This window comes from Anser anser (assembly GCF_964211835.1).
Source record: "Anser anser genome assembly, chromosome: 3".
NCBI classification, from domain to species: domain Eukaryota; kingdom Metazoa; phylum Chordata; class Aves; order Anseriformes; family Anatidae; genus Anser; species Anser anser.
In genome coordinates, this window is record NC_139722.1 from 98,213,462 (window position 1) to 98,238,764 (window position 25,303).

At 39.8% G+C, this 25,303-nt stretch overlaps 1 protein-coding gene across 4 annotated transcripts in view; it reads right to left on the reverse strand.

The window, feature by feature from the left end:
- Positions 1 to 4,078: 4,078 nt before the first annotated feature.
- LPGAT1 (lysophosphatidylglycerol acyltransferase 1) overlaps positions 4,079 to 25,303 on the reverse strand; it is a 67,858-nt gene continuing 46,633 nt past the window's right edge. For 2 of the 4 annotated variants that reach the window (XM_083827790.1, XM_083827791.1), the window contains 2 exons: positions 14,049 to 14,155; positions 4,079 to 9,863 (listed from right to left, as the gene is read on the reverse strand). In XM_083827790.1, coding sequence (XP_083683916.1) covers positions 9,712 to 9,863; positions 14,049 to 14,155 — 259 coding nt within the window. In that variant the 3' untranslated portion in view covers positions 4,079 to 9,711. The remainder of the gene's footprint in view (positions 9,864 to 14,048; positions 14,156 to 25,303) is intronic. The other 2 variants (XM_083827793.1, XM_083827792.1) reach the window with 1 other exon arrangement.

The following is a 25,303-nucleotide window of genomic DNA, read 5'->3' on the forward strand; positions in this document are numbered from 1 at the left end:
AAACTGCTCATTAACACAAGAGGGAAGGAATAACCAATGCAAAGACAGAACACTTAGATCTAATGAAGCTTTTTATGAAACACAGTGGACTCTTGAAAGAGCCTGTAAGTGGCCTGCAGGACTCATTAACCTCCCCAAGCACAAAAATGTATCAGGACTACAAAACAGAACAGACAGTGAGGAGGCAAACTAAAAAGAAAACAAAATTGGGATATAAATTCCAGTGGGCCAGGACACAAGCCAGCTTCTAATGGAAAGGTTAGGAAGAAAAATCCTATATATAGCAAGGTTATTTGACACTTGTCCACTCCAGGGATCCTTACAATTTTCCCTGAGGCACCAGCACTGACTATTCCTGGTGAGCAGATAATGGCTCAGGCATATCTGGGGGCTGATTCACCGTGCAGCTGCTATGAGCTGTGTTTACATAATGAATGAAGGCATTACAATAGTGCCAATATGAAAAATCATTGAAAAGCCTGAAAAAAGTAGTATTTTTTTTGCTATTTGTTGCTATCTCCTGCAGGATCAGAGTCATTGTAAGCCTGTTGTGTTGAGAATTTGTCCAGAGAAGCTGTGGATGCCCCATCCCTGGAGGTGTCCGAGGCCAGGTTGGATGAGCCCCTGGGCAACCTGATCTAGTGGGAGGTGTCCCTGCCCATGGCAGGGGGTTGGAACTGGATGGGCTTTAAAGTCCCTTCCAACCCAAACCATTCTGTGATCCTATGAATTTAAAAGCCTTAAAAGAGAATTGGTAATCTAGTTACAAGCAAAATAGTAAGTTCCATAGACTTTCAGACCAAAAACTAATCATGATAACATCTAGTCTAGTAATCTGCATAATGTAGGTCACAACCTCCTGGTGTAGTAATTAGGGTAAACAGTACCTACTCCTATTTCAGCTCTGTAGTAAAATATTTAAGTTGACAGTTTTAACTTCAAGACTGAGGAACCGAATACATACCTGTCAGGATAGCTTCTTCCGCACAGAACTGCTGCACCTTATGGCTTTTCTTCTCAGACTATGTAGTCCATGAGTGAAAGTACCTACAGAGGACTTGTACATAATACAATTTTATTTTACTTTCCATGGGATAAAATAAACAGGCTAGACTTCGTTCTTCCACTAACTTTTTCCAGATTACCTTCGTAGCTTTAACTAGCTGTCTGGGGTCTGTTTTGGATTTTGGTACAATTTCATTTCAGCTTCTTGGAGGGAAAAAAAGCCAAAATGTATTCAATGACTAATGCTAAACTCCACCTTGGACAACTGAACTTGTGCATGTGCCACATGGCTATAGGTGTCACAGGCAACCTTCGGAGACTGTCCTCCCGTGCGTGTTCTTCTGTCCACTTAGCAAATACCTACTTGTCTACAAAACGTACTACTTTTCTCAAGGTTAAATAACTATAGTGTAAACACAAAGCACATACCAAACCTCATTAGTATTACTGGAAGGCAATGGTTGGAGAAACAAAATCCACCTGCTTCAAGTGACACAGGAATCAATACTCAGTATTGGAATAAGCAGAAGTAGGAGAACATTTATTTGCCAGAGATTAATCCAGCACTGGTTAATCCATGTTGTTTCAGCAACTATTACTGCAGACTTGTGGGCAATAAATAGAACTTAGTTGTAAGCAATGACTCTACTGGCCTATTAAAATAATATTAATATTTTGTCATCAGTTTTGACTACAAAACTTCCTGGAAAAACAGCCCCACCCTAATTATAGCCTATGAGGTTCAACTCTGAAGTCTCTGAATTTGTACTTGTCAAGTGTAGACCCCATAATTCACTGGTTGTGGTGTAACAGAGCAGAGCACTGCACGTACAACAATGTTCCACTTTTTATTTTTTATTTTTTAACCAGTTGTCAGGGAGGATTTGGTCAAAATAGCGGACAAATAAAACCAAATCCCAGAGCCAACAATTCTGTTCCACAAGTTTAAGTTTGCCGCAGTGAAGTTGTCTCATCCAGTGGAAAGCACTCTTTTCTTTTTCAGAGGATGCACAACTCCATGACCATGTGCACTTCAAGCCACAAGTGCAGAGAGACAGTCCCAGTCTGCTAGGTATGGGTTTCTCCACTTCAGGTGCTTGCTGACAAGCACAATCCCCACGTGTCAGCTTAAGAGAAACACAGAGATGAAGGAACACAACAGCAGCAGGAAAAACAAAAACAAACAAAACACAAACAAAACCAAAACCCACCAAACCCAACGAAACAACCAAAAAATACAACAACTACGTGAATACAACCAACCAACAGCTTCAGCGTTCTCAAGGGTATAAAAAGCCTGTAGGGAAAAGAAAACCCAGCGACTTCACCTTAGAGAACAGTAGTGGCAGGTTTGGGGTTTCCCAGTGCTGCTGTACCTATCACCCTCACCTCGCTAAAGGAGATGTGTGCAAGGAGAGGGAACCAGGTCAGCTGTCTGGATACGGTGGTGGGAGGTGAGGATGTGACAGACGGGAGTTAGGCAGCAGCGTTTACACCGTCGCGTCTGAATCTGAAGTTTCAGCCTCTAACCTCGTTTGATAGAGTCTCCTGAAGGGGGAGCCAGTGGATGAAGAGGAATGAGTGATTCTTCCTTAAAACCAAGACTGGGGCAAAAGGAAAGAAAACTTCAGAAGGCCCCAGGGTGTGGCAAGCAGACAAGTTAGAGAGCCACTGTTCAGAGCAGGGAGCATGCAGTTTCAGCAAAGAGACAGCTGCAAGGAACAGCGAGCATCCCGAGGAGGAGGAGACAAATTTTCTAAGGGAGTGGGCAGCATGTTTTATCTCAAGTCAGCCTGCCAGCCATACCTAGTCCAGAAAGGAAAACAGATAGGGCAGAAAAAAAGGTTTATTAACTTTTCTGTTCTGTCTTGCTTTTGAGTCAATATTCAACATACGGTCCCATTAATGCCATAGACAGAAATCCTACCGCGCTCTGCTGCTACTTGGCCTATCTACATAAAGAGCCAAGTCTGCCCTTTTATTTATATTTATTTACAATGGAAACTTGCATTCAGTCATTGGTTGCCAATGTCTCCATTCTTTCTGCTGTCACTGCCTCCTGGGATGACTCCTCTTCCTGATGAACTCTTCCACGATCTCTCGTGGCTAGACATATAACCTTCCTTTTGCCTCTGTTACGATGCTTACTGTCAAACACACATTTTACAAAGTGATTTGGACTACTCAATGACTTATCCTCATAAACAACAAATTGATAGAATAAAAAATGTTCATTTAATCTCATTTATGAAGATATATTGTATATCACTGATCTGCAGAGAATTATACTAGTTAACTGCAAACCGAAAATTTCTCTTCAAAATGCAGTCTTTTATCAAACCAGCCACTTAACTCAGTACAAAACCAGTCTGACACTTGAAAGGACAACCAAAGAGAACTTTTCCTTATTCCCCAGAGAATCTAAGGATGCATTGAAAATGTAGGTATTAATGAAGTCTATCTATACAAAGAAATTAATATAAACTTTTTATTTATTTATTTATTGCCAGAAAACGGAGATACTGTGATCGCAAAATTTAAAAAAAAATAATAAAGTGACTACAGATGTAACACACCTGACCACCTCAGCTGCCCGTTTTTACCCACAGGGCACACTGCTGTACCCCACGAGCATCACTCTACAGCCAGAGCTGTTACTGCACCCTCTGTGTAAGAAGGTGGCTGCTTTTAAATCGGCTGGAAAGGTGCGCGCACACTCTGCATGCCAGACAGGCTAAGTGCGCCATTTCACAGGAGCCAAAGCTCTCAGAGAGGATGGAAGGGAAGGAGAGAGGCAGGAAGGGAAGGAGGGAGAAAAGCACCTGGAAGTGGAAGCTAATTGCAGCAATTCCCCTTTGCTGTGAACTGGCAAGCCTCTGAATACATTCCACATGGTGATTTTATTTTAGGATCAGCAAGAGATGTTTCTTTGTACACAGGCGTACGCGCATGTGACATGACATTCACATACCTTTTTATTTGCTGCCTCAGCTGAAATTAAGAATATTTTCAAAAACAAAACAAGCAAAAACCCGCATGACAGTTACCAGAAAAGTAAAAATACAAGATAGAGTCCTGAGAGATAAAAATTTATTTATATCTGATCAGCATGTCATGATATGGTCACAACTCATACAGCTGACATTCTCATAGCCAAAAGAAGGATTTTTTATGTTTTTTAAAAATACATTTTTCCTTCCAGCAGGAAAGATTTTTAAAACATTTCATACTAGGCAGGAATTAAAAACAATGGCTTTTTCAATATGACAACACAGCTGGTAAGCAGTGGATCTCCCACCAGTGCCTTATATTTAGATTTCAAATTTTCCCTCCCCGATTCCCCCCACCCCTCACAAAAAACACCACACAGGAAAACAGGACGAAACCCAGAAGGGAAACAAAGAGGTAGACATAACTACAACCACTGCGCAGTTTTGCGAGATGCCTTACTGTGCTCCAAGGAGTTCCTTTTCTTGGTACTCTGAGAGCTATCCTTAGCGAGCTGTCCCAGGTCACAGAACGAAGGGTGCTGTCCCGCTCTATATTGCTTTGCCTAGCTGAACTTGTTTAAAAGCAGGCTGCTCTGTTAAAAAAAAAATAGATGCATCTACAAAACAATTACAGCCTTGCTCACAAAAAGGTTGGATTCGTTTCTTTCTTGGATGGCAGCAGTCCAGGGATGAAGGGGGCCCAGGTCCTGCTGTTGGTGCTGCCTGAACTCTCACAGACTTCGAGGGGAATCATTGCCACGCAGTGCCCTGCGCAGAAACTCTGCAGTCTTGGTGCCGGAGAAGTTTCCAGCAGGTGCTTGAGCAGGCAAGGACAGCAGAAGCTGCTTCTGCCCTACTGCTCCGCTCCTCCCCTTAAACCACTTCTGGCACAGAAGGATTTCTCTGTATCCTTCCTGAGAGCTCTACAAGCAACATTATCACTTAAATTAACACTCAGGCTGTATGGTGAACTAAAGTGTTATCCTACTATTTGTAGTGCTCATGGCAAGCACAATGGAGACTGTGCATCTATTAGATACAACCACAATAAATACAACCCTCAAACAAAATCATTTCCGCTGTTAAGGATTAGAAGCACATGAAATAATCTTGAAAAAAAATCAACTTTATTTTGCGACACACAAAAAATGGGAAAAAACACCTAATAATCTCTGTGGAGAAATGCTTCTTCTGGTATTCTACATTTGTGAAAGACATCTTGGCTGCTGGAAAGACTTGGTAAAAAATGCAATGAAATAAATTCAGTAAAATAAATACAAACACAACCATCCCTTTGCAGAATCACAGAGACTCACTAGAGGCTTCTGCATCCATTTTATCATACAGAACAAAATGCAAGTAACACAGGAGGGAAGGAGAAAATTGGAGGCTAAAATAAATGGTATCAAGAAAACTAATTGTTATCATACAAAACAAACAATATTGTAGAGTAACTTTAAAGGAACTAACTTTAACAGGACAGTTGCTCAGTGTATGATTACTTCATTATCCAATGATAAAAGATTTAGCTTTAAAATGTATAGAATTCTTTTAAAGACTTGGTTTGTATCACAGCCAAGTAGTCTACAGTTTTTACACAGAAAAAATAAAGTTGCTCAGAACTGTTCATAATGTATGCAGACTTTTAAAATCAGAGTATGGTTTCAATTTTGCTCTTCCAATTGTCTTTTCTTAAAAAAAAAAAGTGTAAAAGCTATCATATATGCAATTTTGCAAAATAACCCTTTATTTCATATGGCTCCATTATTTCCAAACAATACAGTACCCCAGATGTATAATTACTTTGTGTGATTGTATCAGATCAACAACCGAACCTCCAGCTGACTATCACAGAACGCACCCATTCCCAGACTCATGATTTGGAAATCCCAGTTTTAAGTACCTTTGGTCCCAACATTTTATGACAAGGCAAAGTGGAGCAGTTGAATCCTGTCACACACAGTGATCGGTATATCTGTATTAACTTGTACAAACAAGTGAAAAAGTTAACAGCACTTTATGGCAATGTCAGACAGGAAAAAAACAACAATTACATCATTTGCAAAACAACTGAATAATGAACAGTACCACAGTGGTTGCTGGATTCTTAATGCAGTAAGATGCATCTTATTTTTGATGCTGAGCATGTAAGAGGGAGAAGGAAGCTTTTAGTTTTCTGGTGAGCAAGGTAAATTGCAATCTTTCTTCTCAAAATCTGATGAGAGCAACTTAAAAAAAAAAGTCCCTCCTGCAAGAGACATTGTTGAAATACTTGCTACAACCATACATAAAATACAAGAGAATCTGTAAGGAAGGTACACTCAAAGGGCACTGAAATAAAAACACTGCTCTTTTTGAAGGGGCAGATATTCTTCATATAACGTGATTCAAAGAGCTAAACTATTAGGACTTGCATTGTTTCACTTTTAACCTGTTTATGAAAAATTAAACATAGAAACTTACAAATGTTGTGTGCAACCCCAGCAGAGAAACGTCTTTATTCACAATAAACTTAACTATCTTCTTGCTTGTGCGCGCAACAATTATTTCTCTTTACCTTTCTCATCCTGTCACTTTATACATTCTTCCATAATATTTCTCCTAATACAAATTCAAAGATACAGTAATTAACCATTTTGTGATCAACTGTACGGTTCATTAACATCACTTTTATAAAATGCATCGCGAGCTCTTCAGAAGAGGAAACCCACGGATGCTGCAGCAAAATGCTCGCTACAACTCCACCACCAGCCAACTCCCAGCAGGCAGAACCGAACTGCAACCAACAGGAATTTATGTTCTACAAACCAGCCTGCTAAGCTCCAGTCTTCACCAGCATGGTATTTTTAGCACAGAATCTCTCAGATATTGTATACATTTTATGTTTTTCCCTTAATAGAACAACTTCTCTGTAACAAAGTAGCATCCAAATTCGTGCTGGGAGGGTGCTTTGGGTTTTGTTAACAACAGTTTCATTCCACTGTCATCTACAGTGACTCAGCCGCAGAGAGAGACAACATCAGGCTCTCTTCACATTTTCCAGTGCAGGCAGGAAAAGAAGCCTAGGACCTAACACTATGTACTCACCCTATCAAAACAACAATCAGTGCTTGCAAACAAATGTCTTGCAATAGTAAGAAGTATAAAGGAACTAACTGAAAATGCACAGGACCAGATAAATCAAAGGATTATCTGAAACATTATTGCGCATTACTAATTTCTTCAGGCAGCATGTGAACGCTCACTATTGACTGTAATCCACTGGAAGAAAAAAAAAAACAACAACAAAAAACTGCATTTGAAAAAACAGTATGATCTTACATGGAGTTTACTGGGTCTATAAAGAACCTCCTGATGCAAGTTACTGCTGTGCAATCTGCTTATATAAACTTCCCTTTTTATATCACTCTAGTCCGTCCTAGCTCAAAATAAAACCAGCTGTATCATGGGCATCTCTGCGGTTCTGATCAAACCACCTGGTGGAGGACAGAAATAATTAGCTCACCATCTGCATTTTGCAGTTTTGAGAGTCTACTTATGCCCACGTGCTGCAGACATAACCACTTACACAGTAATGGCACCGGCTGCCTCAGCACCTGCCTGTAAAACGGCAGATTAAATACATTCATTTTGCCAGCTGTACTTTAGCAAGAGCAACAGGAAAAAAAAAGTATACTCCCAAGTCTGCCTCCCTCTTCAGGGCTTTTTAACTCTTTTTAAGTGGATTTTATGTTACACTAGAATTCAGGTGTGTGACTGGGTGTAAATAGGTGGGATTTAGAGACACCTTAAATAAAATATTAAGCTGTAGGCAAACACTGTCCTTTGTCTTTCAGCTAGAGGTACTTTTAAGTCCATGAGGGGACTCTGGGTTCAGGGAAACTTACTATGGTCTAGCATTTTGCAACCATCCTAGTTTTTTGCAACTAGGATAAAACTACTGCTTTTGGGGAGAGATAAGAGGTGGCATATTTGACAAGATTTGACAATCTTTCAATTAAACCAGGAGAATCAGCATTGCCTCATTTTAGTATGCTCTTCGCTCCCCTCTTCCTGACCCCCAGAGGAAACACTTTAAATTTTATTATTTATTTATTTATTTAAATTCAGCACACCACCTACTGATTCCTGTAGCAGGAGAGAGAGAGAGAAGGGGGGGGATCAATATTGCTGATTCAGAGCCAAAACTACTGAGGGCTTACTATGTTCTCAGTAAAATTAGAGTATGAAGTTCTGGCTATCCTGCTAGTATTTAGAGAGATTAATTTTATTTTAGGAACAGCTCTTTCAAATCTGTGTATAATCACATAAACACAATGCCAACTAGACCTGCCAGAAGTAAGCCCGTACATCATAGACACCTTTTCAGAAGTATCCTGTATTACACATCTGAAAACGGGACTGGAACTTCTGTTCCAGCTTGCCTTTAAATTCAACTCATTCTTCCACCGTGATTTCTAGCACACTGGTGAGCTAATTAGTACTGCCCTCCATGTAGTTACTCAGAATATTTTGCGTACCTTTTGTTTTTGCAGTAGTATCTTTTTATAATTTATGACAGCTATTATACCTATTTTTTTTTCTTTTTAAGAAACTAGTTTTCCTTCTATTATTCCTTAGCAAAACATTAAGATGGTTGGCATTGAATTATTTAAACTCTCCCACAAGTATATTTAGCACTGTTGCAACTAGCAGGGAGAAAAAGGCCTCTAGAAACCACTCAAAGGTCACCTTGGTGGGACCGCAGTATACAAAATACAAAGGTGGCTAAAAATCACCAGCAGCACCAGCAGACCTTCAGAAACAGCTAGAATTGCTCTGGCTTCCAATGCGTGACAGATAAAGCTTTCTCCTGCTCCCTAAGATGTGTGTCTTTCCTTCACTGTATTTTCACCTTTAAAAGTGCATTTTGAAAAGTGATAATGATCAATGGGATGCATTCTGAACACAACGGGGAAACAGACCAAGTGACTTTAAGACTTTAATATTCTCCAAGTTTCCTCCTAATACGAGATACTGGTAGCACACAGAATTCGGACGGCTGATGGTAAAACCACAGCAGGGATGGGCTGATTCATCACATGTGGGTAACTTTTAATCACATTATGATGCTGCAATGCTTTTTTTGAGGACTGATTCCTCACAAAGCACACCTGACGCTGAACCTTGCTTGGGTCCTGGTTTTAGATCAACGTGTCTAATACAACAGCTGCTGACTGGGTAGCCTCAAAGTTACCGCCATCAGCTCCGCAGAGTATCTCAGACTCCAGCACAATGAGCTGCAATAAAGTACAAGTTTGTGCAAATGAGGAATCTCTACCACACCAATGCTGTACACACTACTGAAGAGACAAGTTGCTGAATTTTCTGAGCTCTAACTACAATGCCAAGAAATACTTGCGGTGACAGTTTTCTTGTCGCAGACATTCTTCTACGGTGGTTGTACGATTGCACCTTTTGTCCAAATGCTGAATTTGCTTAAGTGTGGGTGAGAGTATACACTTTTTAAAAATACAGACAATTCTTAAAATAATACATCATCAGGTCACTATGTTACTGATCTTCACTTTCAGTGGAGTTTAAAATTTCCCCAGAGAGAGGTAAGAGTCCATCCAGTATTTTCCTTTACTCTTGTATATTCACATTTGCACATACAATATGATATTCATTTGCAAGAGCCTGGATTCCCACTGTGTCCTCAGGTCCCATTCGACTTTTAAAATAGGCAATGATAAAAATACTGTAAGATGCAGTACCACATACCGCCTGACAAAAATGCAAGTGATTGTATGCCAACTAGCCACAGATTACTGAGGGTCATCGCCCGAGAAACAGCTTTTGTTTGACCCTGCAGTGGAGGGAAAGCTCCTGAAAAAGAAAAGAACACACAGGTAATGCTTTCACAGCAGGAATGACAGGCTTAATGCATTAGTCTTTACCATTGCTACCCGACCCACAACAATGTATTGGTTAGTTTTGTATTATGCTGTACATTTTCAAAATAATCTCCACTATTACCAGTCATCTTCAAGAAAATAAGTTTTATTATTAAGAGTAACATGCATTTCATTTGGATATAAACTTAAACTTTCCTTAAAAGCAACCATCTTGACAGTATTCAACCTCTGCAAGGAGATCTGACTGACAACTAAAGTCTTCTGGGTTATTTTTATAGTTGCATTAGTGTCCATATGATCAAACTGAATGGATGCTGCATAAAGCTTCACAGCTGTTTGGTAATGATCTGGTATACTGTGAGCAACTAATCTCTCAAATTTCCTCTTGAATATGAAGATATACACAAAACCACATATATATATAATATGTATATATACTTTTTTTTCCCCTTACAATAATTTTTATATGTTGTTTGAACATTCATTAGCCAGTCAGGTCACATAGACTAAGGAAGTGCTCTGATTTGCTACTCTGTTTTCTAGAAATAACTTTTGAGATGTCTGTTTGTATGAGAAAGATTGGCAGGAGTTACAGCTGACAATTTAAAAATACATTTTTCCCTATTTTGACTTTTTATGACTTACAACACTAAACTGTGTCCAAATACACCAGAACTTTATGATCATAAGCACACTGTTTGCATATATTTACTTCTGTATATTAAATTATTTGTGTTACATGTTGCTGAGATGCACAAAACCTAGATGATATGAACCACTTTTTTTTGGTTAATTATTTACAGTGGATACAAAAACTAAATATACTAGATGAAGACGTTCTTGCTACAGCATTATAGAGTCCCAGCTACTCAGAGAAGAACAAGAGATGAATGATTCAAACAGAACAGATACAGCATCGTCAATTTTGAATCTTAGAAACCACACAATTTGGGCAATTAGATACCATCAGTAACTTATCTCTGTGCTTCACATTTGCAATCATTGGAGGAATGGCAATCAAGTACTTAAGACAAAGCTTTTCTTTTTGTATGAATGATCTCACATTTAAAAAAATCTTGATGAGTCCCATCCTCCTCTCATTGACACATATTTTCACACATGGGCAGATTTGCCACACCGTTTATTCACCAGTAATTCTCACTGCTGATCTCTTATTTGCCCACTCTACACTACATTTCTTCTTCCATGGCTCATCTGTTTTTCTGTACCAACACTGACCTTTGGTTTAAATAACTCCTTGCTCCTCAGACCTGACAGCAACTGCCTCTTCCCCTTCCTCCTCTCCCAAGCCAACTTGTGTCTTACAGGGAAAACGATCCTTCACTTTGCTAGACGAGCACTTTCAGTTGTCCTTCCCAGAAACAACTCCTCCTTCCCCTCTGTCATCTTAGCACCTATTACCTTCCCCTCTTCCCGGTTCAACTCATGTTTCTTGACAGATCTATATGCAGAATTTCCAGATGAGGTTTCAGATCTGGTACAGTGGAAAAAGTATTTCTGTACCACTACTGAAAATACCCTCCTGCTGCCCTGTAGGATGACATTGCTTACTTTTTTTAGTTACATCAGATCAGTTGGCTTATGATCAGAATGAACAAGGAGTGTGATGTCTTCAGTATACAATTATTCGTTTCCAGTGTTTTTTGTTTTAAAACTAGTCTCCAAGTGCTAAGTAATCCCATTTGTGTAACTGCTTTATTCAAGGTTATCCCACTCAAGAGAAATCATGCAATTGCCAATATAAGTTTTCCATTAACTGCTAGGAATATTTGTGTTGTTCACACCTACAGACATTTACTGTAAATAGTTTTAATTTCATAAATGAAATTTGTAAAATGTACCTATAAGAAAGAATGGGACAGAATGAAGAATTCATCTTCAAATTTTAAGACTTTTCTTTTAAAGACATCAAATATTACAGGTTTTCCCTAGATCAATTGAAGTCCTTACTAGTTAGCAATACTGCAAAAAGGGAAAAAGTGTTTTAGGCACAGATTCTTCTTCTTCCCAAATAAAAATACTCCAAAAGAATGTATTCCTATTGATGATAAGAGATTATATATTATATATTTATATATAATTATATATTATATATACCAGTAACAAGCTCTTGACATTTCAAGTAGCCTTAAATGTTACTCGGGCTTAAAACAAATAGTTCACCAAATAAAAATATTTTAATTTCATAATTAAAGTTACTACCTGAAGTAAACCTTACGAACTCAGACAAGTTCTCAAGCAGCATGTATTACAAAGTCAAAATGCTGCCACATCCCCACGTCTTAAAAATGCACTAACTTGAGACAATGCAACGCGCCCCTAAAAAAGCCTAAAAAGCAAGTTGCCGGGCAGCTTCAGGGATTCCCTTCATATTAGTCCTTGGGACTGGTGGGGTTTTCCAAAAACTGCAATAGCACGTTTGCAGTAAACCACGACAACAAAAGCAAATGCAAGTAAGTTCTCAACTGGCTTAATTAGTAGTAACTTTAAATTATGCTAATTTATGCCTAATAAGGTTCTGTGTCATAGCATTTACATTTATAGCGCCTTATTAATTCATGCTCATTACCCAGTAAATTACAACCAATCATCCTATTTTTGAAGCACATTCCAAGGAGTATGTCTGATTATATTCATTATACTGTTTGAAATTCTGGTCTAGTTAGGTTTTTAGGCATGACCATGTTATTGGAATAGTATTCGTGAAATAATGTCTCAATAACAACAATTCCTTACATCCTATTGACTATACTTTTAGGCAGATTCACAAAGTTATTTGTCTAATATATGCATCTGGATGCAAGTTACACAGCAGAGTCTGACTTTGGCTATCAATTCTGGTTGAATGACAGCAGTATTTCATACAGCACAGTACAACGCTGGGTTGCTAACGAATTCAATTAAGCAATCATTTTAAGCAGTAGAATTGATAAATTAAGCACTCAAAATGGAATCAAAACAGTTATTGCAGTAAATCATCTAACAGAAGTAACATCTTTGATTAGTCACTCTGGAATATTAAACTCAGTTGATTCAACAGACTGTATTTTTCCTCAGCAGTTGTTGTAATCACTAAGGGATTTATTTTTCTTCAAAAACACATTGCATTATTTCATCTGGAGTCTTTCTACTCAGTCTGTTTGACAAACTTCCTTTCCTGTATGTTTAAACAAAACTGTATTTTTTACTCTCTGGAATTTCTTTTTTAGTGTAATAAGTTCCTCTGGTCTGTGCTCTGAAAGCACGCCCACAGCCATTAACTGGATGGAAAAAAAAAAAAAAGAGCCTTGGGGAAACACCTCCCCAGTTAAGCATTTACCTGGTATTTTAAATCACATTATTTGCCAGTATCCCTTCAGTAATGTTATTAATGGCCCAAATCTATTTAGATCTCTCTGATCTATTAACACTGAAAGTATGTTATGATAGAAGTGACCCAGAGTATGTCATGGCAAGGAGACCAGTGCTCACAGCAGAGGGCTGCAGGCAGACAAGGACTCCAAAGGCATTATGCTTTATTGTTCTTACAGATCCTTCCAATCAGAGCATCTTTCTGTTCAACTTAGCTGGAAACAGAAGAGAGCTACGATTTTGGATTACGCCTACAGACTACCTTGGCCATTTTTTTTCTGTTTGTACAAGTGCCTGAGGAAGATGCTATATAAGGTAACTACGATAAAACAAAACCTGCCTCACATAAGAGCTTTATTTATTCTCTTTTTTTCAAGAACTTGCTCATTTTTAAACCCTGAAGATTTTATATCCCCTCCAAACTTAAACTCTGAATACTTTTTACGGGTGCACGTAGACATTCACTACCTCTTTGAATCTTGTTAAATTATTCCCCTTTGGCAGCAAGTTTCCCAGCTGAACTATATGTTACTGATGAAACAAGGGGATTTCCTTAGCTCTGTTTCAATTGTGACAGCTTCCAAATGCTACCCAATGATAATCACAGCCAGGCAAACTGTTTTCTACATCACTTCTTAGCATACATTCTTTTGCCACATAAAAAGTGTTAGTATCTATTTATTTGTATTGTATTGATGTGAAAAACATATACTTCTTAAATCATTTTGAGATCCTTATAAAAAAAGACATAAAGCACAATTCTCTTAGCTAGACACCGTCCTACCTGTTTCATAGAAATGTGTCAGGAGATCCTCCTTTTCAATGAATCGTTGATATAGCCAGTGTGTAAGAGCTTCAGGCTCTGCAGGTACGTCTTTAATTGGAAAAATCCTACCAAAGAAAAAACATAATTCATTCTCTCTGTTTCACAGACCACAAGTATTAAGAATACAAAACAAAACTACCAGCCCGATGCACACAGAAGACATAGGCATTATTAGCTTCTATCAAATACAATAGTACAGCATTTGAGAGAAGCTAATAAGTTGTGGTTTTATTTTTAATGGAAAAATACCACACTGTATTACCATCCTTAAAAGAAATTACCAATCAAGAAGCAATGACATTCATTCACTGAAACCATCAAATACAAAATACTGAGAAAGTTCAACCACAATTTTGAAGAACCAGTTATTTTAAAAGCCCAAGGGAAGAATTACGTACTAGGCTATTTAGAAAAATCAGATGTCCATGACAGAATTCACTAAGATATATACAGAGAGAAACCCCCAAAACACCCCACCATACCTCAGTGGATTTTTTTCAAAGTAAAATTTCAAGTCTTACGGTAAGTGTGAAATTTCCTCAGTGGAGTGAGTGCCTTTTGATATATACAAGAGGCTATATATCTGCTGTGGTTCACAGGGAAGCCAACAAAAGAGATCTGCGTATAAGGCTAGCCTGAAAAATTTACACTCAGAAATGTAAGACCTTTACTGTAGGTCTCTCTTCTCAGGTGAGCTCCCATTTACCTTGTCATCTATGCTATGGGTTTTTGTTTATTTGTTTGTTTTTAAACATAGTCTTACTGATTATACTGAAAAGAATTTGCAGTGATAATTTTATCACATGGGAAGCGTCTGAGCAGATACTGGCAGACTACAGAAATAAGGGACACGTCTGAAGAATGCTTTTGTTGCTGTTCCTGTTTTCAACATCCTGGCTTTGTTGCTAAGTCGTTTGTACCTCCTCCTTTCATAGTTCTACACATGACAAAATAAGCTATATGTGGAAAAGAAAAGAAGCAAAAAAATGATCTAATGAATGAATAAAAACCAATGGTGCTTTGGTAGATAGAGAAGACTTCAATATAAAGAAGTGAACAATTTTATTTACTCACTATGGCGTCAGTGTTAACTCAGATAGTTCTGTAGCCTTTGTAGCAGCTCTACCTGCACCTTTCTCAAAGCACAGAGTTCTTTGTACCAAAAGTCTTTGTCCAGAGTACAAGACAGTTGGTAGTGTAGTAAGCTCAAGTCCTTAGCATGCACATTAAGAAAATGAAAAAGACAGGTAGTAAAGAACTATCTCATCTTGAAGCCCAGATGCTATACCACAGATCAATATTAAATGGTATTGCATGTAAAGTCGAGTGAAAACACACTGATGGACCGTTTCTATTGAGGGTTTAACATTAAGGCTGACTGACTCCCTGTCCACAAACACAACAAAGTTGCCAAGCACTATTTTTACGCTCTTCTGCCTATCTGGTGTGAAGAGATAAAAGGACTCAGCAACTGAATATTGTGTTTCACAGTATATTTTTGAAGGACAGATGCTTGCTGACGCAAGTTTGAAGATGGTTCAGAACTAACAGAATGCGTGCGTGGGCTCAGGACAGAAGTCTAGGATTACCTGGCTTCACATGCATTTTCCACTGTAAGCTGCAGGCATTCTTCACCTCCACTTGTCAGTTACTGAATGGACCGACTACTCAATGACCTAATCAAGCCTGATGTTTTTCCAAGAATGTACTCACTAGTCTGAAAACATTATCACAAGAGCTAACAAGATATTCATTAGAAACTACTTATCAGCTGGCACTGTAATGGAGTAGTGAAGTAGCATAAAGGATGCTAATATTTTGAGAGACTAATGGAATGCAACATAGCAGTTTCATGCCTGAATCCATTCAGGTTCTTGTATGAATCAATACGGTATCAGAATACTCCAATCTCCCAAACTTCTACTCAAACTTTTAAAGAGGCAATCACAGTCACACCCTTTTTGAATGAATATTAATTTCAATGAATATTAATGTAGAGTGGAAAACAACTGGTTTCCCAATAATGCTACATTGACTGTCACGTTATCAATGATAACTGATAGTGTATTTAGAAGTACGTTCAAACAGTTTTAGATTATCTAGGTTTGTATTTTACATGCAGAGTATGAACTTAATTAGAGATGAAATGTTTAAAAGAATCCTTAAACACTGGAAACTACACTCACTGCCACTATCCTCATTCTCTGCTCATCAGACGGCTAAAAGGAGATTGGGTCCAGGAAAGGCAACCGAGAAGCCTGATGTTACAGAACTCTACAGAGACAATCCAAAACCAAAGGATGAAAGCACCACACTGACTGGAACAGGTTCATCACCAGGCATCAGCTGCGAGGTCTGCCAGCTCTGCTGTTCAAAGATTCTGGGAACAGTTTTGTCTTTTCAATGATACACAAACGCTGGTCAACGTGGTCACAGCCTAAGCATCAGCTTGGCTCCAACCCACTGCTGTGCTTCCAGCATCAGGAATGCCAAGAAAGGAGGAACTCCTCAAGAAAATAAAATGTATCGACATACAGAACTGTGCTGACAGGGAACAGTGGGTCAATACTTAGTATCTGACACCTCTGGAGTCTCTCGGGCACCTGAATCCTGCTAGTTTTTGAGCAACACTGGCCTCATCCTGCATGAAAATACAAACATCTCATTCCTGATGTGGCAAACACAGAAATTAATAGCACCAGGTAAGATGACTTGACCAGGAAAGTCAAGCAGAATGGAAATTCTTTCATTTCTTATCAAGGGCACTGCTGCTTCAGTACCATCAGGGGTGGTGGCAAACCCCAGTAATGACCGTGCTGCCACTGGCTGTGACCTGAGGCACTGGAAGCGGCAATGGCAGCAAGGCCGCACCGTGATGGAAGGCTGCGAGGCCTGTCTTCTCCTTCCACCATTAACAAGTCAGTAATTACATCCATGATGAAGACTAGAACAAACATTTTGTACGTCCTTCTCTCTCAGCATACAAAGAGGTGTGTACACATACAGACTCCTACATGTGTAACTCCCTCACCCATGAAACATGAACCGAAGAAAGCAGCTTCAGTTCTCTTCTTGCCGGAACTCTGGAGAGATCCTCACTTCAGCTCAGGCACAATTTCATTCTATAAAGTTTTCAGAATACTTCCCAGACTGAACAAGGAAAAGTATTTATTTTAGCATTTTTCTTTGAGATTCAGCAAACAGAAAAGCTTTTTTCCATTTGCGAGACTGCAAGTGAAACCAACGGTCATAAAGCTTTCACCAGACATACAGCAAGAGAGCAATGCATATTTGGGCAAATAAATAAGTGATCCTCTTTCAGAATATCAGATAAACAATAAAACGTTTTCAAGAACTGGTTCAACACAACCATCTGAACCAGTCGGTTTCTTGAGGTAACATCTGAGGCACCGGCCCAGCAGCCTCTCCACAGCACCTGCGGGCCTGCACCCTGAGGCAGCGTTAGAGCTGGCATCCAACCGCCCAGCCCCACAGCTGGAAGCAGAGCACACTGCGCTTGTCCCTCTGCAGGGATTTCCCCGGCTCTCCCCAAAGTCAGGGACTGCCTGGTTGTAACAAGCCTGGAAGAGGGGAGGGTATTTTGTAAGTGACGCTGTGAGCGGATGTTTTTTCTGGTTTCCAAAACACACAACAGCTAATCAGCCTCATCTTGTTAGCACTACCGTGATAAACAACAACCTACACTCTTCTTGCTGCGTGCAGCATTGTTTTCTCAAAGCCCTGTGGCATTACATGTGCGCATTCACAAGCCTACCACAAAAATTGTTTTGCCACCAATTATAAAGCATTAATATTGCCCTCACAAGGACCAAACATACTCTGGAAGAGCCCCAGCCCACCACATGTGAACATTTTGCTCTTCATACCTCATTGTCAGTTACTGTAACTTCAGTCCCAAAGTTAACAAAAGAATGGCTCACAGGGAAGCTGGGGCCATCCACTTCTGAAGCGCTGAAAAAAAATTGTATTTTACTGTCCTTGGGTTTAGTTTTAATAAAGGAAACTTACTCTGAGTGCCTACCTCATCTGACTGCCGCACTTCAAGCTCGTGATGAAGCATGTGCAGCAGTACACGTAACGAAATGAATGCTAGAACTCTTGCTAGATTCCTCCCTACCCTGTGACGCAGAAGCAAAGGATACGTAAGTACAGAATTATTTTTAGTCAGTTTAATCTGCATTCTTCTGTTCCTCACATCTAAAATGATCCATGCAACAAGAACACAAGACTCGAAAGGTGGCTGTCCCACATTTGAACACATGCCCCTCGGAAGTGACTCCATACCCTTCAGAAGTGACTCCTTCATCCCAAGCAGCAGCCTACGAGCAGTGCTCTCACCTGCCACGACACTGCACAGCGCCTGCAGCCATGCCAAGCCTCCGTCCCCTCCAGATGGGAAGGGGTTTGCTTTCAGTCACAGAGGAAAGAGTAAAACCAAAGAGAAGTCAGAAGCCCACCTTGAACTGACAGATTTATCACTAACGCCAGCAGTATCTGCACGTGCCAATAGATATATGAAGACTGCAAACCAACTAAAACAATTAATTTGGTATTTTTACACCTGGAGAGGCGGAAGAGCAAGAGGAATTTTGTGGAAAAAGAACTAGCCAGAATACCTTTGTAAAACTGTGCAGTAGAGAAAGGAATGGCAAAGCACAGGAAGACAGAACGAGGATAATTATCTTAAAATCTACAACTGCAGAACAATTTAAATGATACACTTCAAGATACATTACACCTCCTCTTTTCTCAAAAGCTAACAAATAATTTTCAGAAATGTGGCATTCTCAGGAACAATTAATCCTTTTAAACAGCCCTTATTGGAGAAACCACCGCTAATTCTGTATGAAAATTCTGAAGTTCATAGATACCACCTGTAAGTACTAATCGCCTTTCATCCTCTGTCCTATCCTGAATTCTTTATTACCCCCTCCTCTTTCTACATCTTATTTGCCATTCCAATGACTCTTTAAATAAACTCAGCATGATGGAGGTCATTGGTAGATCTCAGGCACATCCAGAAATAAGTTACTTGCATAAAAAAAGCATATTAAAATGTATTGCCGCACTGGATGCCCTTCAGAGACGCTTCTGCAAAACTCATTCAGCAGCCACAAAATATTCCATTTTATTTATAGCTAAGAGTCTAGTTTATTTTAATAAATCTGTATTCACGCAGACACAGAAAACAAACTTCCTCAGTAGCTAGAAGCTTGCTTCAAAAGCAGCACGGGGCAAAAACTGGTATGACGAAGGAAGGTGACACAGTTCTTATCTGCACTGTGGCAGCGGGATGGCTGAGGTAGCTTCATAAAATGTGGTCCTTCCGTGCAGCACAGCCACGGCTCTCCTCTCAGCTGTGGAGGGGGCTATGGCTCGCTCTGACTTCCGGGGCTCTACACTACCCTCAGTACTGCCCAAAGCAAACCGGGGACATGATTGTACGCGGAGGCGAAGTTTAGTGCAAAACAAACCTTACAACACCAAGCCATTCCTAACTGAGTGGAGTCTAGATGTCAAAAAAACTTCACAGACAGGTTGTTTCGTTTTTTGTTGTTGTTTTTTTGTTTGTTTGTTTGTTTTAACTAAATCAATTTTAAACTCCTGGGTTTTGACAGCAAACGGCAGCACTAGGGAAATCTTTCTGTTAAAGTCAGAGACCAGCTGAGAAATGCCAAGCCAGACTGAAGAGTGACTGGTGTAAAAATAAAAATAAAATCTCCCCCCAAACAACAAAACCCAGCTCAGTGTGGATGAAAAGCAGAAGCTGAGGAGGGTTGCCAGTATGCTGTCTTGTTACACAGACACCAAATCACTCAACTTATTTCTACAGAGTGTAAATGTCATGAGTCTGGATTTACGTTTAATGCACATCACACAGGATGACCCCTGCACAAAGCTAAACTACTCTGAGGGGTAGACCAACCTTTCTGACAGATCTTACAGCGATTCCTCTAGCTAAAGATACCCTGCACCTCCTAGCATGTAACCTTTTCTTTCGCTTAGTGCTCTAACAGACAGCCACCCTAATTTCCCCCCAAAACACCGGCACCGTTTGACCTGGACAAAGTTAATTGGATATTCTCCTTGCTTCTTATGTTTCTGAGAGCAAAAATGGTTTTTCAGCACTTTCCAGAGAGTTTTGAGGAAAGTCTGTGAGGGTCAAAAATTTATTCTATAGTTCAAAGGGTAAGCTTTCACACCTCTGTGTTTTGAAGAATGTGAAATTTGGTAATTGCCCATTTTTCCAAGAAAGTTCTTTTAAAATCTTGAGGAAAAGTGAGGCCATAGCTGAGCCTAAACATGAGCTTCTGAAAACCATGTGATTTGTACAGAAAATGTTATTTTGAAAAGCAAGCTTTAACTCACCTATCAAAACTGAGCTTTCAACCAAAAATGATTGCTGGATTAAACTGAACTCTCTCTGACATTTCCATCAGCAAAAAAAAAACCTTCTAAAAATGAAAAAATAAGGCTGGTCACTGTGTCCTCTACACTCCTCCTGCTGCTCTCTAAGTAGGATGAAAGAAACAATCCTGCATTAAAAGGACAGGCTGTGAGAAAAGGAAAACATCAGATTTGGAAGACAGTATGGCAGAGACAGATTGTGACCAAGGGGGATGGCAGGGAGGTCTGGCTGAACGACTGAAACAAAGGAGGCTCTGCAATCTCTTCCTCTACTTCAGAGCAAGGAAGTAGCACAGAAAATGAACAGCAGCAGTGGAAAAAAGCTACATCTCTCTCTGGATTGCTTTAAACAAAGAAAAAGCATTTTCAAGTCCCCAGTCTCCTTTCTTACATTAGAGATTGCATCTGGTGAAATTACTGTTTACTTTTTCCAAATACTTTTTTTTAAAAATGATTTTTTCTAGACCTAGAACTCAGTTCAAACAACAGAAGATGAGAAACTGGTGTGCTAAAGCGCAGGCTGACACAGACCTTCCTCTCTCCCCAGTCATTTAAAATAACCTCCCTAAAAAATATTTTAAATGTAAACTCCCAAAGCATTCAAAATTAGGAAAAGTAATGAGCAAAATTTCATTGTATCAAACAAAGTAAAAAGGTGGGTAACAACAATCCAGACATATTCTATACACATTTCATGGCAATTTCAGAGATCTCCTGTGTCAGCCCCCCCCCCCCCCCAACAGAAACAATCCTGACATTTCCATTGTTTTAGGAATTATATGAAAAGATAAAACTCACTTTCCTTCAGTATCTCCTTTTGCAAACTGAGTCTGTTTCAAAAAGTTAACAAAGAAACGTACTAATCTTTTTCAAAGGGACATCTCAGGTCTTAATGGAGCATAGGACCTTTCAGACTTCAGTCACTGGTTTGATACTTGCCCATGCAGCTGGGGACCAGCAGTAGTTAATGTTCAGTGGTTCTCAGAATTAAGAATCACTGAGGAACCATCACAGATTTATGATCTGCAAAATAAGCAGCTGTGCTCCACGCTGACAGCCCCAGACACTCCGGTTGTTCTGTTAGAGTAATATTTTGGTTTCCATGCAGAAGACAAATTGGAAGAAGCTCATGTTTCCAGGTCAAGACATGCAGCTTAACCAGCATACAAGGTTTTGTGTTTTTTTTTTCCACCACAGAACCATTCCTGATTAAGATCTGACAAGGCAATGGAATCAAGTCATCGCTGTACGTTTGGACATGTGAGGACACTACCTGGGAGGCTCTAAAGAGAGTTTTCCATTGGTCATGCTGATAACTTCAAAAATAAGCTCTAAGAAATTGCTGTCAGTCCGCTGGGCTTCAATTATCTGGCTTCCCATTGCTGGAGAAGGTTTGATCAAGTGCCAGCTGAGCTGTAAGGTTTTCTTTCCCACCAGTAACTCTCAGGGAGAGAACAGTTGTTCCTTACTCTTCCCTACCCGACACCCTGTTTCCCAAGCTCATACTCCATCTTTACAGGTTCTTAGTGGTACCAGCAACCTGGTTCAAACCATCAGTACATGATTTGAAATTATTAAAACCCTGAAGGTGTCCATGACATCGCAGCATTCTGTTAAAAAATAACCCTTGATGAGTAAAGCCAGGTGATCTAGGAAAAAAAAAAAAAAAAGAAAGAAAGAAGCACTTGCTGTAATGCCCTGAATGGAATCCAACAGAAAATGTCTGTGTAAGCAACAGAAAAAGATGATGCAACATGAGTGAACTCATGCACACACAAAATTCAATTGCTCTCTGCCAATGCTGCCATGGATAAACATGGATACATTTATCCACATAAATGTTAAATATATATTTAAAGCTACATGGAAATATCTAAAAATAAATTTGATTATCATAAACACTGAAGGCGAAAATTCACTGCGCTCATTCCAAACCACAGCTCTAGTCCCAGATACTTTAGTTCTTCACATCTCTTTCATAGATGATATGGTAAGCCTGAAAAAAAGGACAGCAAAATGGTATGACAGTTCTGGTATAGAATTCTTCTGGGTAGTCAAAGAGATGAGAAGAGCTGCAGAAGGACCTGACAATAGTTACAGACCAAATTCAAATACCAGTACGTGCAAGGCAATGAACACCAGGGAAGGAACAAGCACGAGCAGCTACACGCGCACAGACAGCCCCAGGCTCCGAGATGAGCTGTTCTTGCTAAGTGATCCCAAAATCACTGTGGGGAATTGGGGACATCGGTCATCTCCCAAACTGGTTACAGCAGAACCAGGAAAGGCACAAAGATAACCTGAGAGGTTTTTGGGGTAGGGAGACACCAAATGCATGAAGACTTGTCAGGCTGGAAGGGGCACAGCAAGGCAGGATATGAGACAGCGCTGCAAAGCCATGGGTCGGTCGCAGAGCGAGTGATTCATCCGTAACTGGCAGGACACGGGAAACAGGGTGCACCCGCTGAAGTCATCGGTGGAAAGTTTAATGCAAAAGGGAAGCAACTCCCTACTGCCACCCTCCAGAACAATTACATGTAGTAAATCCCACGGGATGTTGTAAAAGTCTAAAGTGTAAGCAGTTTAAAAAGGGTATCAGACAAGTCCATAGAATCACAGAATGATTTGGGTTGGACGGGACCTTAAGGATCAATTTGTTCCAACCCCCTGCCATGGGCAGGGACACCTCCCACCAGACCAGGCTGCCCAAAGCCCCGTCCAGCCTGGCCTTTTACAGCCACCAAGCATCGACGTGCAGAGGGATCTCGCACGGTTTCCCTCCCCACGCTCTTGTTGCTGCCATCTGCTCCCAGAGATCTGCAGGAGTCGCTGTCCTGGGTGTAACTGCAGCTCTTATGGTCCAGAGGACACGTACCTCAAGCTGGCATGCCAACCAAGAACGACCCCGACTGGAAAGTCAGCCACAGCACCAGGCAGAACCAAGACCCTCCATTCTCATTTTAGAGGCATGGTACACAGCGCTCAGCCTCAGAGATGTGCTGCTGCCGTAGTTTCCATTTGGGGGATACTTCAAAAAGTTTTATAGGGTCAGTCACGAGAACTAGAAGTTATTTTTAAAAATTAAACCAAGAGGCCCTGCCCTCCAAATCAGTGACTTTGACCCTCTGGAAAAAACAAACCCACATGCAGCAATAAACAATTTCTTACAGTTTTAAAAATTTTAGTATTACAAGCACTGTAATGTTCAAGTTCAGTACAAGGAAGGTAACAACATCTTTATGCTCATGTTAAAAATTATGTTTTCAATGTACATGTTTGGAAGCAGGAAGTTAATTCAACCGCAGATTTATTCTTTTTTAAAGAAAAAAACTTTAAGTAGTCTTGGAAATCTCTTTAGTGAAATTCTAAATACATTCAACTTGCAATTATCCCAGAGATCTGAGGGAGTACTAAGATGACCTGAATAAGGCATATTAGGTAAATGATGTCCTATACAAATTATAAGCACATTCACCTTCGAGAAACCTGAAGGCAGATTTCTATAAAAAGCAGGAACAGATTTAAACATGGCTGTAGAAAAGAACTCCAGTGAGCATCCTGTACTGTGCTTCACACAAGGTCATTCCCAGTTAAAATACCATCTAAGGGGACCCACATAAGGAGATCTGAAACCTTACTGCAAGAGGCCAGAAGCTTAGTAAACAGCAAAAGGGAATTAAGACAAAACCACACAATTTTGTGATCCAAATGTGATCAACTTATTTGACATAGCAAGAGCATTAAAATATTCCTGCAGATTTCAGACTTGCAATTAAATGCAAATCAAAACCAAACAGCAGTTAGGAAAATAAGAATAAAATATCTTTGGGGTTGCGTGTATGTTTTTCTCCCTGTAGCTGCAGCTTTCACATCACCTGCTGCAGAATATTTTAAGTGGTAATCAGTCAGATCTACTCGCTTGAAGAAAAAAATCCCTAGACTAGAAAAAAACAGTACATTGCCTCTATTATGAGTTTCTGATAGCTATGTCGAGATACAGCTTCCCCAGATGCACACCAGCCAAGCTCCTGAAAGCAGGAGCTGGGGTGACTTCTTGCCCTCATTACCAGATTTTAACTCTTCTGGAGAGAAAATCATCTTGGTACTATCTGTAACAGGACAGTGAATTACTTCTCTTCCAAAAAGATTCAATGTGTACAGTGATTAAAAGCAAAAAGTGCACTAAACAAAACTGCAGGGTGAATTTTAAAAAAGTAATCCACTGGGAGATCAAAGAGCTCTGTGGGAGAAGCATCTTCCTCTCATCCCCAAGATACACTGTGTGCTGGTACTTGCACTCCTAATGAGGACAGGTAGTCTTTGGATTGCTGGTGGTTTCACAATATGCAGGCAGGCTGCTTTATATATCATTACCCAAATGCGTAATTTAAGTATCATACTTTTACGAAACATCAGCGATAGGATTACTTTATTTGCTTTGACAATGGTTACTAGCAAATGCTTAAGGGAAGTTGATAAGAAGAAGAGTGGTCTCATCTTAGATGGACCTGATCTTTGATGTACGAGCATCAGCTGTTTTATTTTATTTTAGGATGAAGAGGAGCCCCAGCCTAGTACACTCTATAACAAACTAGACCTAAATTGTTCTGCAAGGCCTTCTTCTTGCTAGAGAGCAGCAGACTTCCAAACCAGGAATCTATTGTAAAAGCACATAATGACTCACTGAACTTAAAGGGCACAATCAATATAGAAGATTTCTGTTATCTTTATTTTCTTTAGTTTGTTCTACTTCCAAGTATGTAGCAAACACGAGTTTCTTTTTT